Genomic DNA, 19,939 nt, shown 5'->3' with positions numbered 1-19,939 from the left:
GCAAGTCGCTACACGTCACCTGGCTTATTGCTCTTTTCTTTCTGTCTTTTATATATATGTAGTTTGTTGAAATATGTCAGTGAAAATGAATGTTGTTTTGTATCAAACTCTCGTATAGGGCTGAATAGCTCAGTTGGTAGAGCGCGAGCACGTTAATCTAGAGGTTGATGGTTCGAGTCCCACTCTAGTCAATTTGTTTTTGTTCAACCCCCCAAAATCAATTTCTTGTATTGACCAATTGTCTAGTTGTGGTGTAGGAAAATACTTACATTGTCTTGAGGTCCATACTGGAGTTATATTGCCCTAGGAGTAGATTATAACCAACCACACCCTAATCCTAACTTACATTGTCTTGAGGTCCATACTGGAGTTATATTGCCCTAGGAGTAGATTATAACCAACCATACCCTAATCCTAACTTACATTGTCTTGAGGTCCATACTGGAGTTATATTGCCCTAGGAGTAGACGATAACCAACCACACCCTAATCCTAACTTACATTGTCTTGAGGTCCATACTGGAGTTATATTGCCCTAGGAGTAGATTATAACCAACCACACCCTAATCCTAACTTACATTGTCTTGAGGTCCATACTGGAGTTTTATTGCCCCAGGAGTAGATTATTACCAACAATACCCTAATCCTAACTTACATTGTCTTGAGGTCCATACTGGAGTTATATTGCCCTAGGAGTAGATTATAACCAACCACACCCTAATCCTAACTTACATTGTCTTGAGGTCCATACTGGAGTTTTATTGCCCCAGGAGTAGATTATTACCAACAATACCCTAATCCTAACTTACATTGTCTTGAGGTCCATACTGGAGTTATATTGCCCTAGGAGTATATCTCCCTTTGCTGGGTCAATAGCAGGGAATGAACCAAGAGGTTTAGCTCCGTTATCATCCGGTAAACACTGCTGCACCCATGTCTCAAATAGGGAATCGCCACCATTAGATGTCACCATCTACATGATAAAAGACAAAATAATCAACTATGTGTCTATTAATACCTAAGATACAATAAGCAATAGTCCAACGAGTATTCTTTAAATAAAAAAATTATTATAAAATTAAAATTCCTGTGTCACTCCTTCAAAACTTTTTTCTATGAAGATTTTGGGGATTAACACGGGACTCCCTCTGAAGTAACATAGTTTTAGAGAAAGGCTTCAGGCCTGAAGCCTTTTTAAGGCATCTGAGAGGTGTTTTTCTGTCAATATTTTATTGCAACTTCCATGACTGATTCAGTCAAAATTTTCACAGATTTGTTATTTTATGCATATGTTGGGAAACACCAAGTGAGAATACTGGTCTTTGTTAAATTTACCAAAGGTGTCCAGTGCCTTTATGCAGAACCTTTCCTTTAGTTTTTACAGTGCTCTTTATAATGAGATCGGACTGTATACTGACTACAAGAGGCGATCAATGTCATACACTGTGAATCAGACGCTGGTTAGACTTACCTCTGTTCCATACAGCTGAGCAATATGACATAACATCAAGAAGGATATATCAAACAATGCTGCTCGGACTTGAGATCCTTTACTGACCTCTACCAGTGTCTGCTTACAGGCTTGCTCATTGAATCTAGAAATCAAATCATATAGTACAATAAATATAAGATATTGCCTGAGGTGTCTCTACCAGTGTCTGCTTACAGGCTTGTTCATTGAATCTAGAAATCAAATCATAGTACAATCAATATAAGATATTGCCTGAGGTGTCTCTATCAGTGTCTGCTTACACGCTTGTTCATTGAATCTAGAAATCAAATCATAGAACAATAACTATAAGATATTGCCTGAGGTGTCTCTACCAGTGTCTGCTTACACGCTTGTTCATTGAATCTAGAAATCAAATCATAGAACAATAACTATAAGATATTGCCTGAGGTGTCTCTATCAGTGTCTGCTTACAGGCTTGTTCATTGAATCTAGAAATCAAATCATAGTACAATCAATATAAGATATTGCCTGAGGTGTCTCTACCAGTGTCTGCTTACACGCTTGTTCATTGAATCTAGAAATCAAATCATAGTACAATCAATATAAGATATTGCCTGAGATGTTTCTATCAGTGTCTGCTTACAGGCTTGTTCATTGAATCTAAAAATCAAATCATAGAACAATAACTATAAGATATTGCCTGAGATGTCTCTATCAGTGTCTGCTTACAGGCTTGTTCATTGAATCTAGAAATCAAATCATAGAACAATCAATATAAGATATTGCCTGAGGTGTCTCTGCCAGTGTCTGCTTACAGGCTTGTTCATTGAATCTAGAAATCAAATCATAGAACAATAACTATAAGATATTGCCTGAGGTGTCTCTACCAGTGTCTGCTTACAGGCTTGTTCATTGAATCTAGAAATCAAATCATAGAACAATCAATATAAGATATTGCCTGAGGTGTCTCTACCAGTGTCTGCTTACACGCTTGTTCATTGAATCTAGAAATCAATTCATAGTACAATCAATATAAGATATTGCCTGAGGTGTCTCTACCAGTGTCTGCTTACAGGCTTGTTCACTGAATCTAAAAACCAAATCATAGAACAATCAATATAAGATATTGCCTGAGGTGTCTCTATCAGTGTCTGCTTACAGGCTTGCTCATTGAATCTAAAAATCAAATCATAGTACAATAACTATAAGATATTGCCTGAGGTGTCTCTACCAGTGTCTGCTTACAGGCTTGTTCATTGAATCTAGAAATCAAATCATAGTACAATCAATATAAGATATTGCCTGAGGTGTCTCTACCAGTGTCTGCTTACACGCTTGTTCATTGAATCTAGAAATCAAATCATTTAGTACAATTAAAATAAGATAATATCTGAGGTACGCACAAATCGTTGTGCGTACACTAAGGGCATTACGCGACTTACCCTCCACTTATAACAAGCTTTATTCTTTTTTGAATAACTACACTGCTAAAAATGGTATTCTTGAAACAAGAAAAACACCTTATTTTGAGAATATATTTCTTGTGTCACTCCCGAGAAACTTTTTCTAGGGAGTGACACAAGAAATATTTTTTCAAAATGAGATGTTTTTCTTATTTCAAGAATACCATTTTTAGCAGTGTACAAAGTGTGTCAATAAATAGCACTGATTTTATTCTTGTAACTACCCTTAAAAACATCTCTCTTTCATATACTGTAGTGGTTTATGGGTAGGTAAACTCACATGTTGACAAATATCAATACACAATTATTATAATGTGCACACAAAAACTGGATCTTGATGAGTGTAATCTTCACATCAGGAAACATCTATTCAGACCATTAGAATAAGAATTGTGCCCCCCCCCCCACTTAACACTGTTATTTACCCATAACACAATCTATACTCCGATCGCATCCAGTGGGCCCAGCATGTAAATTTTTCCAGGGGCCCCTCAGAGGATTTTAACACACATGCTGATAATGGGGAATGAATTGTTGACATACTTAATAAGTTTTGCAGTAAACTTTTTGAGTTTTCCAGTGGTAGCTAGAGCAGCAATGATCAATTCAAAACTCTTGCCAGACATCATGTGACCAAGAACTCCAAGTAAATCATCGGGATTCTTGGAGTAATCCATGTCCATATTCTGCAATATAAAGCATTGTGAATTGGGTATAAATACACTCATCATTGAAGACACTAGACACTGTTAACTAGGCCCGGGCGAAGTATTCGAATATCCGGTTAATGGTGAATAGGTTTCCCTATCCGTAGCGGCGAATGATTTTTGTTTCTTAACCGGATATCCGCATAGGGCGTGAATAGCTATTTATAAACCGGATAGTTCTGCAATTACAACCAAGTAACCGGATATTCTTTAATATCCGAATATCCGCGGACGTCGGGCGACAACTGATTGGAATGTTTTGTTTGAATCCTTATGAAATTTCTATTAAGACAACTTAAAACAGCATAAATTAAGTGTTTAACTATGCTCACCTCCGTGAAGAGTTAAAACAATGACATTTCTGACGTAATTTGTCCAAAGTTACGAAAGTTTTCCTTCACGTAGAGTCAATCACGATCAAACGAAAAAGCAAATCGCCATCTTTAAATTAGATCCGGTTATTTTTATGAATGAACCGAGTGACACTGTCTAAAACTAATATCAATTTTTTTATTTTATTTTTATAGCACCCTCTAGCGGCGAAAAAAACTATTCGAATATCCGGTTAATTTCGGATAGTTGGCCAGCGGTATCCGAATATCAAAATTTCACTATTCGCCCAGCACTACTGTTAACTCAATCAAAATAGTTATAAGCATAAAAACTTACTTGGTAACGAGCAATAGAGAGCTGTTGATTGATTACATTGTGAGAAAGGGCTCCCTCTGAAGCAACCTAGTTTATGAGGAAGATGATACTTTCTCACTAAAAATTAAAAGACTTCATCCCTGAAGCCATTTATAAGGCATCTGAAAGCACTCAAATTTGTGCACCAGGAATGTCTTTTCTTTCATAATCACTTATTTTCCTGTTTGTGTGTTATTAACTATTTGAGGTGTGAATAGTCGCCCAGGCTTATTGATGAGTAACTAACCTTCAATATACTAGTTGATGTTGTTTCAGCTCTGATGACTAGTGTAGCATTAGGTAACTGTGGTGGTGAATCATGAGATACATGACCTGTAGATCGACACTGTATCGATGCTTTACGAGTTACTGATCTGAAATCAATAAGATCAAAATCATATAATCAGGTGACTATTGAGTCATACAACCCTCATTCCAATGTATCTGGGCCCGATTTCATAAAGCTGTTTAGCAGAAAATATCGCTTATCAAATTTCTTTGCAAAAGTTTGAAAGGAACACGTTGCCTTGGATCGGACGAGTTGGTCTATAAAAAGCGTTTGAAACCGTTTGTTATAAAATGCACATGGTTAGAAAAATGTTTTGAAAGAAGAATATAATGATCTACACAAGTATCACTCAAAATTGCACGGTTTTCTTTTTACGTCGCGAACTATCACGGTCAGCCATTTATGGGAGTCAAATTTTTGACTCCCATAAATGGCCGACCGTGTTATTGGACGAGGTAAAAATAATATTTGTGTAGATCATTGTATTCTACTTTGACATCATCTTTCTAACCATATGCATTTTATAATAAACGGTCACAAAATGCTTTTCAAAGACCAACTTGTCCGATCCAAGGCAACGTGTTCCTTTAATGGTGTCTTTTTAACCTTTTTAAAATATTGTTACAGAATCCAAATGCAGTGAAGATAACTAATTTTGTTTAAGGTGCTGTAGACTTTAAACTGGAAGGGAAACATGAAGTAGCTGAATGTGACCATTCCGGTGAATTCTGTCATTCTGTCATAAATCAATAGTCCTTAGTTTAACAATTGCAAATGCATATATTAATTCTGTGCAATAGTTGCATTCCAGGTATTCTCTGAGCGCTTTGCAACCTTAGGAAAAGGCGCTATATAAATGGCGTTATTATTATTATTATAAATTTGTGTACCTTGATGCCAGTAACTCTCTGACTTGAGTTTCCGTTAGTAATCCAAGCTTACAACATTGGGGCAGTAACTGTTGCATACAATCACAGCTGGAAACATCAATGACAAAAAAACATTATTAGCATCCAGCATTGATCTAGCATGATACACATGGTTTGTCACGACTGGGACTTGAACTCACACTGATCAGAAACACCAAAGCTTAAGTCCGAATGCTCCCCGTGCTCTTAACCACTTAACCAGGACATGCCAATCACATAACTAGCATCCAGTATTCAATCGTACAGACAGTTTGAGTGTGCATCTTACTGTTGAAGACGGCTTTAAACAAATCTGTGGTCAATCATTAAATTGACTCACATTCATCTTATCTATGAACATTCCAGTTTGTTTTGTGTTTTCCTGATTAATCAATTAATCAATATTCGGCATTTCAATGGTTACTCACTTGTGTTTGGTATCTGCCCGATCAATCAATACATTGAATCTGAGTAACTGCTCAAAGCAACTCAGGAAATGAGTATTGACGTCTGTAGAATCACTGAGTGATGGATTCTGCTTCAACCGAGTGAGGATCAGAGGTAGCTACAAACAACAATAAAAAGGTATTACTTTTCTGCAAACACCTGAATCCTGTTTTTTCTTTCATTATTCTCTTGCAACTTTGATGACCAATTGAGCCTAAATGTTCACAGATTTGTTATTTTATGCATATGTTGGGATACACTAAGTGAGAATACTGGTCTTGGACAAATACCAAAGGTGTCCAGGGGTGGATTTCACAAAGGTAGTCCTAACTTAGGCAATGCTAAGAGATAGGACCAGTCCTAAGTTAGGATGAGTTACTGGTCCTAACTTAGGACCAGTCCTATCTCTTAGCATTGCCTAGGACTAGTCCTAAGTTAGGACTACCTTTGTGAAATCCACCCAAGTGTCTTTAATCTTCATTAACTTCATACATCTCCACTTCAAGGAAAGAAAACAAAATTATTATTTACTTTATACCAAGTCACACAAAAGGAAAAAAAATGAGACCGCATAAGCTTTTATAAAGAAGTGAATAGTCTCCATGCCATACCTTGATGAATGTAAACGCCAGCCATTTCAGTTCATCACTCGGGTCGGATAGATCAATCAATCCAAGTAGACTAGCATGACATAACTCAAGGTATATACTAGCTCTAGGTAGATCCTGTACACAAACACAAAGCATCATAAACAGAAAGCCAAACCAATATGTTGTTCGGTAAGGAATCGTACTTCAGGTAAGGACGTAATGTGAGGAAGCTTGCAACATTGTCATACTTGAGCACTGCTCAATCTGAAACTATTTATGGCTGTTGTGGCCGAGCGGATAAGAGCACCGAATTAAAGCTCTGGTGTTTCTGCTCAGCAGAGTGTGGGTTCGAGTCCCGGTAGTGACTATCGTGTCCCTGAGCAAGACACTTAACTATAATTGCTTCTCTCCACCCAGGGGTAAATGGCTACCTGTTAGGGCAGAGATGGTTCTTGTGATCGATTTAGCTTTAGTAGGGCATATTTTTTGCACAGGCCGTATACTCCCCATGGAGCTGAGATAGCTAAAGGAATGAATTAAACGACAAGAGATAATAATGTTAGAAGTGCTTTGAGACGCCCTGAGGGTGTGTAAAGCACTGTATCAAAACCGATTATTATTAATTTATAACAACATGAGGGTGTGGAGGATATGACATGTATAATTGACTCTAACCTGTAGTTGCTCCACTAGTAGTAATTGATCCACGAATGGTTGTAGGTCGCTGGTAACATTAAGAGCTGCTTCCATGAAGGTCATAATACCAATACTAGTACTCATTGACTTCAATTCAATGGTATTAGTGTACGCAGTGTGATTGGTTTCTAGTTGAGCTATTCTGTAATAATAACATGATAACTAGTCAGTTATTGAGTCTTCAATTCAATGGTATTAGTGTACGCAGTGTGATTGGTTTCTAGTTGAGCTATTCTGTAATAATAACATGATAACTAGTCAGTTATTGAGTCTTCAATTCAATGGTATTAGTGTACGCAGTGTGATTGGTTTCTAGTTGAGCTATTCTGTAATAATAACATGATAACTAGTCAGTTATTGAGTCTTCAATTCAATGGTATTAGTGTACGCAGTGTGATTGGTTTCTAGTTGAGCTATTCTGTAATAATAACATGATAACTAGTCAGTTATTGAGTCTTCAATTCAATGGTATTAGTGTACGCAGTGTGATTGGTTTCTAGTTGAGCTATTCTGTAATAATAACATGATAACTAGTCAGTTATTGAGTCTTCAATTCAATGGTATTAGTGTACGCAGTGTGATTGGTTTCTAATTGAGCTATTCTGTAATAATAACATGATAACTAGTCAGTTATTGAGTCTTCAATTCAATGGTATTAGTGTACGCAGTGTGATTGGTTTCTAGTTGAGCTATTCTGTAATAATAACATGATAACTAGTCAGTTATTGAGTCTTCAATTCAATGGTATTAGTGTACGCAGTGTGATTGGTTTCTAGTTGAGCTATTCTGTAATAATAACATGATAACTAGTCAGTTATTGAGTCTTCAATTCAATGGTATTAGTGTATGCAGTGTGATTGGTTTCTAGTTGAGCTATTCTGTAATAATAACATGATAACTAGTCAGTTATTGAGTCTTCAATTCAATGGTATTAGTGTACGCAGTGTGATTGGTTTCTAGTTGAGCTATTCTGTAATAATAACATGATAACTAGTCAGTTATTGAGTCTTCAATTCAATGGTATTAGTGTACGCAGTGTGATTGGTTTCTAGCTGAGCTATTCTGTAATAATAACATGATAACTAGTCAGTTATTGAGTCTTCAATTCAATGGTATTAGTGTATGCAGTGTGATTGGTTTCTAGTTGAGCTATTCTGTAATAATAACATGATAACTAGTCAGTTATTGAGTCTTCAATTCAATGGTATTAGTGTACGCAGTGTGATTGGTTTCTAGTTGAGCTATTCTGTAATAATAACATGATAACTAGTCAGTTATTGAGTCTTCAATTCAATGGTATTAGTGTACGCAGTGTGATTGGTTTCTAGTTGAGCTATTCTGTAATAATAACATGATAACTAGTCAGTTATTGAGTCTTCAATTCAATGGTATTAGTGTACGCAGTGTGATTGGTTTCTAGTTGAGCTATTCTGTAATAATAACATGATAACTAGTCAGTTATTGAGTCTTCAATTCAATGGTATTAGTGTACGCAGTGTGATTGGTTTCTAGTTGAGCTATTCTGTAATAATAACATGATAACTAGTCAGTTATTGAGTCTTCAATTCAATGGTATTAGTGTACGCAGTGTGATTGGTTTCTAGTTGAGCTATTCTGTAATAATAACATGATAACTAGTCAGTTATTGAGTCTTCAATTCAATGGTATTAGTGTATGCAGTGTGATTGGTTTCTAGTTGAGCTATTCTGTAATAATAACATGATAACTAGTCAGTTATTGAGTCTTCAATTCAATGGTATTAGTGTACGCAGTGTGATTGGTTTCTAGTTGAGCTATTCTGTAATAATAACATGATAACTAGTCAGTTATTGAGTCTTCAATTCAATGGTATTAGTGTATGCAGTGTGATTGGTTTCTAGTTGAGCTATTCTGTAATAATAACATGATAACTAGTCAGTTATTGAGTCTTCAATTCAATGGTATTAGTGTACGCAGTGTGATTGGTTTCTAGTTGAGCTATTCTGTAATAATAACATGATAACTAGTCAGTTATTGAGTCTTCAATTCAATGGTATTAGTGTATGCAGTGTGATTGGTTTCTAGTTGAGCTATTCTGTAATAATAACATGATAACTAGTCAGTTATTGAGTCTTCAATTCAATGGTATTAGTGTACGCAGTGTGATTGGTTTCTAGTTGAGCTATTCTGTAATAATAACATGATAACTAGTCAGTTATTGAGTCTTCAATTCAATGGTATTAGTGTACGCAGTGTGATTGGTTTCTAGTTGAGCTATTCTGTAATAATAACATGATAACTAGTCAGTTATTGAGTCTTCAATTCAATGGTATTAGTGTATGCAGTGTGATTGGTTTCTAGTTGAGCTATTCTGTAATAATAACATGATAACTAGTCAGTTATTGAGTCTTCAATTCAATGGTATTAGTGTACGCAGTGTGATTGGTTTCTAGTTGAGCTATTCTGTAATAATAACATGATAACTAGTCAGTTATTGAGTCTTCAATTCAATGGTATTAGTGTACGCAGTGTGATTGGTTTCTAGTTGAGCTATTCTGTAATAATAACATGATAACTAGTCAGTTATTGAGTCTTCAATTCAATGGTATTAGTGTACGCAGTGTGATTGGTTTCTAGTTGAGCTATTCTGTAATAATAACATGATAACTAGTCAGTTATTGAGTCTTCAATTCAATGGTATTAGTGTACGCAGTGTGATTGGTTTCTAGTTGAGCTATTCTGTAATAATAACATGATAACTAGTCAGTTATTGAGTCTTCAATTCAATGGTATTAGTGTACGCAGTGTGATTGGTTTCTAGTTGAGCTATTCTGTAATAATAACATGATAACTAGTCAGTTACTGAGTCTTCAATTCAATGGTATTAGTGTATGCAGTGTGATTGGTTTCTAGTTGAGCTATTCTGTAATAATAACATGATAACTAGTCAGTTATTGAGTCTTCAATTCAATGGTATTAGTGTATGCAGTGTGATTGGTTTCTAGTTGAGCTATTCTGTAATAATAACATGATAACTAGTCAGTTATTGAGTCTTCAATTCAATGGTATTAGTGTACGCAGTGTGATTGGTTTCTAGTTGAGCTATTCTGTAATAATAACATGATAACTAGTCAGTTATTGAGTCTTCAATTCAATGGTATTAGTGTATGCAGTGTGATTGGTTTCTAGTTGAGCTATTCTGTAATAATAACATGATAACTAGTCAGTTATTGAGTCTTCAATTCAATGGTATTAGTGTACGCAGTGTGATTGGTTTCTAGCTGAGCTATTCTGTAATAATAACATGATAACTAGTCAGTTATTGAGTCTTCAATTCAATGGTATTAGTGTACGCAGTGTGATTGGTTTCTAGTTGAGCTATTCTGTAATAATAACATGATAACTAGTCAGTTATTGAGTCTTCAATTCAATGGTATTAGTGTACGCAGTGTGATTGGTTTCTAGTTGAGCTATTCTGTAATAATAACATGATAACTAGTCAGTTATTGAGTCTTCAATTCAATGGTATTAGTGTACGCAGTGTGATTGGTTTCTAGTTGAGCTATTCTGTAATAATAACATGATAACTAGTCAGTTATTGAGTCTTCAATTCAATGGTATTAGTGTATGCAGTGTGATTGGTTTCTAGTTGAGCTATTCTGTAATAATAACATGATAACTAGTCAGTTATTGAGTCTTCAATTCAATGGTATTAGTGTACGCAGTGTGATTGGTTTCTAGTTGAGCTATTCTGTAATAATAACATGATAACTAGTCAGTTATTGAGTCTTCAATTCAATGGTATTAGTGTACGCAGTGTGATTGGTTTCTAGCTGAGCTATTCTGTAATAATAACATGATAACTAGTCAGTTATTGAGTCTTCAATTCAATGGTATTAGTGTACGCAGTGTGATTGGTTTCTAGTTGAGCTATTCTGTAATAATAACATGATAACTAGTCAGTTATTGAGTCTTCAATTCAATGGTATTAGTGTACGCAGTGTGATTGGTTTCTAGTTGAGCTATTCTGTAATAATAACATGATAACTAGTCAGTTATTGAGTCTTCAATTCAATGGTATTAGTGTACGCAGTGTGATTGGTTTCTAGTTGAGCTATTCTGTAATAATAACATGATAACTAGTCAGTTATTGAGTCTTCAATTCAATGGTATTAGTGTATGCAGTGTGATTGGTTTCTAGTTGAGCTATTCTGTAATAATAACATGATAACTAGTCAGTTATTGAGTCTTCAATTCAATGGTATTAGTGTACGCAGTGTGATTGGTTTCTAGTTGAGCTATTCTGTAATAATAACATGATAACTAGTCAGTTATTGAGTCTTCAATTCAATGGTATTAGTGTATGCAGTGTGATTGGTTTCTAGTTGAGCTATTCTGTAATAATAACATGATAACTAGTCAGTTATTGAGTCTTCAATTCAATGGTATTAGTGTACGCAGTGTGATTGGTTTCTAGCTGAGCTATTCTGTAATAATAACATGATAACTAGTCAGTTATTGAGTCTTCAATTCAATGGTATTAGTGTACGCAGTGTGATTGGTTTCTAGTTGAGCTATTCTGTAATAATAACATGATAACTAGTCAGTTATTGAGTCTTCAATTCAATGGTATTAGTGTACGCAGTGTGATTGGTTTCTAGTTGAGCTATTCTGTAATAATAACATGATAACTAGTCAGTTATTGAGTCTTCAATTCAATGGTATTAGTGTATGCAGTGTGATTGGTTTCTAGTTGAGCTATTCTGTAATAATAACATGATAACTAGTCAGTTATTGAGTCTTCAATTCAATGGTATTAGTGTACGCAGTGTGATTGGTTTCTAGTTGAGCTATTCTGTAATAATAACATGATAACTAGTCAGTTATTGAGTCTTCAATTCAATGGTATTAGTGTATGCAGTGTGATTGGTTTCTAGCTGTGCTATCCTGTAATAGTAACATGATAACTAGTCAGTTATTGAATCTCAATGTGTAGATGTGTAGTACAAGTCTGTATTCATGCAGTATCTGAAAAATGTATCAAGACTCACTTTCACTGTGATAGCCTCACTTACAATGTGACTTTCTTAAAGGCACTGGCCAAGCACTGGACACTAGTGGTGATTAAGCTTTGGCGATATCACGATACTATCGAATATCAGGATACTAACTTGGAAACGATTTTGATATCAGATCGCTTTGGTTTTTATCGAAATATCGATATATCGCGATATCGATTAAATATCGCAATATCAGGATGTATTTTCTAGCTGAGACATCATGCACCCCATAGATTTGGAGTAAAACCAGAAGAATAGGTCATTAGAACACCTCTCTTATGCTGTGACTGTCTCTTCTACAACTTTCACTGGGAGTTTGAAGACTGATGATGTCAAATTTAATTAATCGCGATTATATCGAATATCGCGATATATTGTCGGCGATATATCATGAATAAAATAAATCGATATCGCCCAAGCTTAGTGGTGATTACTCAAAACATATGTTAGCATGAAATCTTTCTTGGAAACGAGCAATAGAGAGGCTTATTTAGGCATATATAAGCCTGCAACAAGGGTGTTTTTTCTTTCATTATTCTCATGCAACTTTGATGAACTATTTTTTGTTTACATAAGGTTGGCGGCAATAGCTGTTAGCTGCAATGGTAGGATGAGCCTTGTTAGTCAGTTTGTGGCCATGAAAACTGTCAGTTTTGGTGCAAAGGCAAAAGGCTAATTCTTGTAAATTAAAAAAGTAAAAAGAGGTTAGTTAATGTATAGAATAAGAATTACTCTAAGAATACTGACTTAAGAACATCAGTTAGACTCCTCTCCAGCCGTTCTCGTATTGATTCAGTAGTTGCTCTATCTCCTTTATCTTTCTTATTAGCATTCTGATTGGAGTAGGTTGTCCTTGGAGCATTGAGAAGCTGGTCCACTTGACTACTACCACCTTCAAATATCAATCAAACAATTACATATTATTTTATAAACTTCAGATTATACGTTCTTTAAAGGGTGTATGAACTTTTTGTACGACAAAAAACACAATGTCCACAGATTTACACTAAACTTTACACAGTTTGAAGGTAATGATAGTAGAAAGCTTCCCTGAAAATATTATGTGCCGAGGGGCTGTAGTTTTTGGGAAATTAGTAAAAAAATGTCAAGAAAATAATTTTGGTCTCATGAGACCAAAAGTATTTTAAGCATTTACAAACGTATTTTCATGACATTGTTGTACTCACTTCTCAAAAACTACAGCACCTCAGTAAGTTATATTTGAAGGGAAGCTTTCCAAAATCATTATCTTCAAACCCACTAAGTTTGATGTAAATCTATGGAAATTTTGAAAAAGTACCCAAATCCTTTAAGCAAAAGGCATTATTGACTTAAATGGCTGAAGCACTCCTAACCTGAACATCTGACGTCACACTTCAAGGCTTAAGAATTACACCAGATCCTGATGTTAGACCTTGTTGAATATGGGACCCAGAAGCGCTATATTTTTCTGTATTTCACTCGCACTTGTGTGATAACTTAGAGTATAAGAAGCCACTATTATTATTATTATTATTGATTATTACTGTAGGCTGACTCTCCGATGCAATATTTCCTACTCACCTCTAGTTTGTTGTCCTGGTTGTGACTGTGACTGAGTTGCACTTAAGGTAACTTTGATAGAATCAATAGTCTCTTCCATCTCAGTCCATGTACCTACAACAAATCAAGAAATCAAAAACATTGATGACTTTTTCTACAACGTGTCGTTAATTTTTATAGTTAAACTTGTATCACAGTTTTTAACAGCTCCTTTTTTCTTCACAAATGCAATATGTTTGTGTGAGATTGGCTTTAGGTTTTAATTTGCAATTTATGGAAACCCTTTAAAAATTTAGCTACCCCTGCACGGGATGATGTACACAGATTTGATAATCAACAGCGCCCTCTTTTGATGGACCAACGAGAGCGCTTTTGGGATTCCCCCAAAAACGTTCGCGCCATATGATTTTTATACATTTTAAACGTTGTTTTATTGTTATTTAATACCTGATGACGTCATGAGGCCTGTGTTGTCTTAAAAACACTAAGGTTCAACTATCTGTTGAGTTTCAAGGTTCAAATCGATCTCAATCTTGAGTTATGTCGTAGATAAGCTCAAAAGTTGTTTTTTTGATGAAAAAAAACACGAAGGCGAACTTTGACCCAGGGTAACGACCCGGTAGTTAAGGTCGTACGATTTTGGCGTTTACTTTTCAAATGTTGTCCAAGTCTTTATCTATCCGATGCTGAAATATGAACATCATAGCTTCAATATTCGTTGATATACAGCAACAAGCAAATGGTCATTTGTCAACATTAAAAAACTTGTCATGACCTCATCAATGACGTCATCATTCCAAAAAAGTGGCGGTTTCATCTACTTACTCTTGCCTATGTACATAGTAAGTTTTAAGTTTGTACAAGCTTTACTTTTGTTTAAAAGCTTCAAAGTTGTTTTTTTGATGTAGAATACACGAAGGCGAACTTTGACCCAGGGTAACGACCCGGAAGTCAAGGTGGTACGATTTTGGCGTGAACTTTTCAAATGTTGTCCAAGTCTTTATCTATCCGATGCTGAAATATGAACATCATAGCTTCAATATTCGTTGAGATACAGCAACAAGCAAATTGTATTTTTTCAACATTAAAAACCTTGCCATGACGTCATCAATGACGTCATCAATCCAAAAAAGTGGCGGTTTCATCTACGCACTAGTGCCTAAGTACAAAGTAAGTTTTAAGTTTGTACAAGCTTTACTTTTGTTTTAAAGCTCAAAAGTTGTTTTTTGATGAAAAAATGCGGAGGCGAACTTTGACCCAGGGTAACGATCGGAAGTTAAGGTCATACAATTTTTGCGTTAACTTTTCAAATGTTGTCCAAGTCTTTATCTATCTGATGCCCAAGTATGAACATCATAGCATTCATATTCGTTGAGATGCAGCGAAAAGCAAATGTCGTTTTTCAACTTTAAAAACCTTGCCCTGACGTCATCAATGACGTCATCATTCCCTAAAAGTGGCGGTTTCATCTACTCACTATTACCTATGTACATAGTAAGTTTTAAGTTTGTACAAGCTTTACTTTTGTTTAAAATTGCTGGAAGGTTCGCAGGGAAAGAAGAACACGAGGAAAACTAGACATAGAATTTTTGTTAATTACAAAAACACGGTGTTCGGTTGAACGTTACGTGATGACGTAGTTCAAAAACATTGAACCATAAAGATGACTTTTTCTACAACGTGTCGTTAATTTTTATAGTTAAACTTGTATCACAGTTTTTAACAACTCCTTTTTTCTTCACAAATGCATATGTTTGTGTGAGATTGGCTTTTAGGTTTTAATTTGCAATTTATGGAAACCCTTTAAAAATTTAGCTACCCCTGCACGGGATGATGTACACAGATTTGATAATCAACAGCGCCCTCTTTTGTTGGACAAACAAGAGCGCTTTTGGGATTCCCCCCAAAAACGTTTGTGCCATATGATTTTTACACATTTTAAACGTTGTTATATTGTTATTTAATACCTGATGACGTCATTATGACGTAATTAGGCCTGTGTTGTCTTAAAAACACTAAGGTTAAACTATCTGTTGAGTTTTAAGGTTCAAATCGATCTCAATCTTGAATTATGCCGTAGATAAGCTCAAAAGTTGTTTTTTTGATGAAAAAAACATGAAGGCGAACTTTGACCCAGGGTAACGACCCGGAAGTTAAGGTCGTACGATTTTGGCGTTAACTTTTCAAATGTTTCCCAAGTCTTTATCTATCCGATGCCCAAGTATGAACATCATAGCTTTTATATTCATTGATATACAGCAACAAGCAAATGGTCATTTTTCAACATTAAAAACCTTGTCATGACCTCATCAATGACGTCATCATTCCAAAAAAGTGGCGGTTTCATCTACTCACTATTGCCTATGTACATAGTAAGTTTTAAGTTTGTACAAGCTTTACTTGTGTTTAAAAGATCAAAAATTGTTTTTTTTGATGTAAAATACACGTAGGCGAACTTTGACCCAGGGTAACGACCCGGAAGTTAAGGTCATACGATTTTGGCGTTAACTTTTCAAATGTTTCCCAAGTCTTTATCTATCCGATGCCCAAGTATGAACATCATAGCTTTTATATTCGTTGAAATACAGCAACAAGCAAATGGTCATTTTTCAACTTTAAAAACCTTGCCATGACGTCATCATTCCCAAAAAGTGGCGGTTTCATCTACTCACTATTGCCTATGTACATAGTAAGTTTTAAGTTTGTCTCAGCCCATCAAGCACATAGACTACAGGGAGTTCAGTTTCGTTTTCTCAAATTTATTCATAGGACACTAAATAATGGCACTGTTTATAACTTGGATTATCTTGACCTATGTAAAATGTACAGACTTCCACCCCTTAGACAGAGAAGAATATTGAATGACTGTCTATTTCTCTACAAATCTTTCCACAATCATTTTAGCAACACTGAGTTCAACCCCTTTGCCTTACATGTTCCTAACCGTAATACTAGACAGTCTATTAAACACATCTTTTATGTGCCAAGGAATCGGGTAGATGTGACAAAGCGTGGCTTTTTGTCAAGGATTTCCTCCACATATAATAGTATCCATGGTTCTTGTGATGTGTTCGGAGCCCCTTCTCTTAATTCCTTTTGTGGTCAGGTTTTGAGTGCCATATCCTCTTCCAGTAACTAATGTATACATGTATTTACAGTGTTTTGTTTTATTTTATTTGGTATTGTTTACATCGATTTTTTTTTTCCCCTTGTTTTTTTATCGTTTATTCTGTTTATAATTTATTTTAAATATATTTTCACAGTCGTTCATGGTGGTCTGTTTCTGTTCCCTATTTTATTTTACTTAATCTTCAATGTATGCTTTAATTTTCTTTCCTAAGATGATTCTATTTTAATTGTTAACTTTACTTTTGTTTAAAATTGCTGGAGAAGGTTCGCAGGGAAAGAAGAACACGAGGGGAAAAAAAAAACATAACAATAACAATAGTTGTTCGGCTGTTGGCCGAACACCTAAAAAAACAAAAAAAAACAAAAAAACATAACAATAACAATAGTTGTTCGGCTGTTGGCCGAACACCTAAAAAAAACCTTTAAAAAAAACATAACAAAAACAATAGTTGTTCGGCTGTTGGCCGAACACCTAATAACAGTGACAGAAATAGAAGTAGAATTAGTCAAGTTATTATGGCAGCTGGTAAATCTTACCTTCATCTTCAAGTTTAGCAATAAACAGAAATATCTTATTGACTCGACTCATACAAGTAATGCGTAATATTTCACTGATGATGTCTAGATTGGTGGCCATGACTTGTAGATCTCTTAACTCAGGCATCTTCTCTAGTATGAGGGCAATAGAATGTAGAAGCCATTGGATGACTTGTAGAAAGGACTGACATAGATTCAAACAATCTTCCATTGAGCCTTGGCAGCTAGATACACAAGCAAGAAAATAAGTGGTAAGAAAAGAAAGAACACTCCTTTTGCACAAATTTGAGTGCTTTTTAATGCACAATGAAAGGCATCAGGCCTAAAGTCTTTTAATTGAGTGAGAAAGTACTTCTTTCTCAATAACTATGTGACTTCAAAGGGAAACTTCTCTCACAATATTTTATAGTATCACAGCTCTCCATTGCTTGTTACAAAGCATGTTTTTACACTAACAGTTGTTTTGAGTAAATACAATATATCGTCCTTCAAGGACCACTATAAGATTGAAAACCAAATGTCATAAAATAAGAATTGGAAATGACAACAAAAAAAACATTTAATTTGAACAAAGGTCTGTAGAGTGCAGTTTATATCTTACTCTTTAATTTAGGATCAGTTCTGATTGTTGTTTTCACTTTAGTGATTAAGACTAAACTAATAATCAAGAAATCTGACTAGAAAATCAGCTGTAATAATAAACCATACTTACTTGATTTTGTTGACACATCCTGAGAAAATCTCCATCAAGCTCTTCATACAATACGGCCTTGTTATGCATATTGTGTCATGATCACTGATCGAGTTAAAAACGGCTGAATGCGAGACTACCTGTAAATATAATAAGAGGACATTATTGTTAACATGCAGGGTTTTAAATAAGCATTCGCTGGTTAATTTAACCGGGCAGAAGTGGGCCATTCTTACTACCCAACGGGTTGGGCAAGTTTCCAGGAGGAAAACTTCATGGGTTGTCTGCACTGGACTTCAAATGGTCAAGTTACCCATTTGCTTTTTTAGTTTATCCCCAAAAAGTCCCTCAAGTTCTCATGATATTCTTACCTGAGATACTATCACATGCTTGAGATAGGACATCATCAGGCTCAATGCGAACACAGCTAAATTCTCATGGGTCTAGAAACAGAACTCAAGCTTGTGATTCTTACCTGAGATACTTTCACATGTTTGAGATAGGACATCATCAGGCTCAATGCGAACACAGCTAAATTCTCATGGGTCTAGAAACAGAACTCAAGCTTGTGATTCTTACCTGAGATACTATCACATGTTTGAGATAAGACATCATCAGGCTCAATGCGAACACAGCAAAATTCTCATGGGTCTAGAAACAAAACTCAAGCTTGTGATTCTTACCTGAGATACTATCACATGTTTGAGATAGGACATCATCAGGCTCAATGCGAACACAGCTAAATTCTCATGGGTCTAGAAACAGAACTCAAGCTTGTGACTCTTACCTGAGACACTTTCACATGTTTGAGATAGGACATCATCAGGCTCAATGCGAACACAGCTAAATTCTCATGGGTCTAGAAACAAAACTCAAGCTTGTGATTCTTACCTAAGATACTATCACATGTTTGAGATAGGACATCATCAGGCTCAATACGAACACAGCTAAATTCTCATGGGTCTAGAAACAAAACTCAAGCTTGTGATTCTTACCTGAAATACTATCACATGTTTGAGATATGACATCATCAGGCTCAATGCGAACACAGCTAAATTCACATGGGTCTAGAAACAGAACTCAAACTTGTGATTCTTACCTGAGATACTATCACATGTTTGAGATAAGACAGCATTAGGCTGTTAGGATTGGGTCCAACAAAAGCCTGGGTCAAGATCATATCTGTAGAGAAAACAAATAATGCATCTTTTAATAACGATGTATTGACAAAACATGCATACAGTACAATAACCATTAAAACACTGAAGGCCAAATTATCAAAAACACACAATTGAGTCCCAATCGCGACACTTGCGTCCTGAAGTAAGACACTTAAACCATTGCTTCATCTTTTAGATTGGACGTAAAGCTGTGTGTTGTTATAAAAACTATCAATGCATGTATTAAAAAGACCCCAGTACAGACTTATTGCAAAGAGAGGTGCACCCTAGTATGTCTGGCAGTGCAACTATCTTCAATCATGAAGGCTGCACTAGAAAGGAAGAAAGAGAAGAATGTTTGATGAGGTAAGTTGAAAGCCTACCCGCTAGTTTATAATTATCTCCTGACACTCCTGGTGGTAAGATCTGCTTCATTTGTGTACTCCATTGTACATCTGTCCAACGTTCTCTCCATGCCTTCAGTAATAGTTCCTTCATTGATAAACATCTTTGCTGTATCGTCTCCATGGTGTCTTGCCCCTATCTTAACAACAGTTGTTGTTGTTTACATTGATTTTAATTAGTTTCCTGAATATAAAACA

At 35.5% G+C, this 19,939-nt stretch overlaps 1 protein-coding gene across 1 annotated transcript in view; it reads right to left on the bottom strand.

Moving 5' to 3' along the window:
- Positions 1-19,939, bottom strand: part of LOC117300119 (mediator of RNA polymerase II transcription subunit 24-like) — a 30,092-nt gene that overhangs the window by 8,547 nt on the left and 1,606 nt on the right. Inside the window, exons 2-15 of the mRNA XM_033783823.1 lie at positions 19,721-19,925; positions 19,277-19,359; positions 18,199-18,317; positions 17,487-17,710; positions 13,842-13,934; positions 13,026-13,170; positions 7,219-7,381; positions 6,565-6,678; positions 5,935-6,071; positions 5,489-5,575; positions 4,557-4,683; positions 3,459-3,601; positions 1,471-1,594; positions 809-972 (exon numbers count right to left, since the gene is read on the bottom strand). Of these exons, the coding sequence (XP_033639714.1) occupies positions 809-972; positions 1,471-1,594; positions 3,459-3,601; positions 4,557-4,683; positions 5,489-5,575; positions 5,935-6,071; positions 6,565-6,678; positions 7,219-7,381; positions 13,026-13,170; positions 13,842-13,934; positions 17,487-17,710; positions 18,199-18,317; positions 19,277-19,359; positions 19,721-19,865 (1,868 nt within the window). The 5' untranslated portion in view covers positions 19,866-19,925. The remainder of the gene's footprint in view (positions 1-808; positions 973-1,470; positions 1,595-3,458; positions 3,602-4,556; positions 4,684-5,488; positions 5,576-5,934; positions 6,072-6,564; positions 6,679-7,218; positions 7,382-13,025; positions 13,171-13,841; positions 13,935-17,486; positions 17,711-18,198; positions 18,318-19,276; positions 19,360-19,720; positions 19,926-19,939) is intronic.

This window comes from Asterias rubens, chromosome 15 (genome assembly GCF_902459465.1).
Source record: "Asterias rubens chromosome 15, eAstRub1.3, whole genome shotgun sequence".
NCBI lineage: Eukaryota > Metazoa > Echinodermata > Asteroidea > Forcipulatida > Asteriidae > Asterias > Asterias rubens.
The sequence above is the reverse complement of the archived record's forward strand: the minus strand, read 5'-3'. Positions and strand labels throughout refer to the sequence as shown.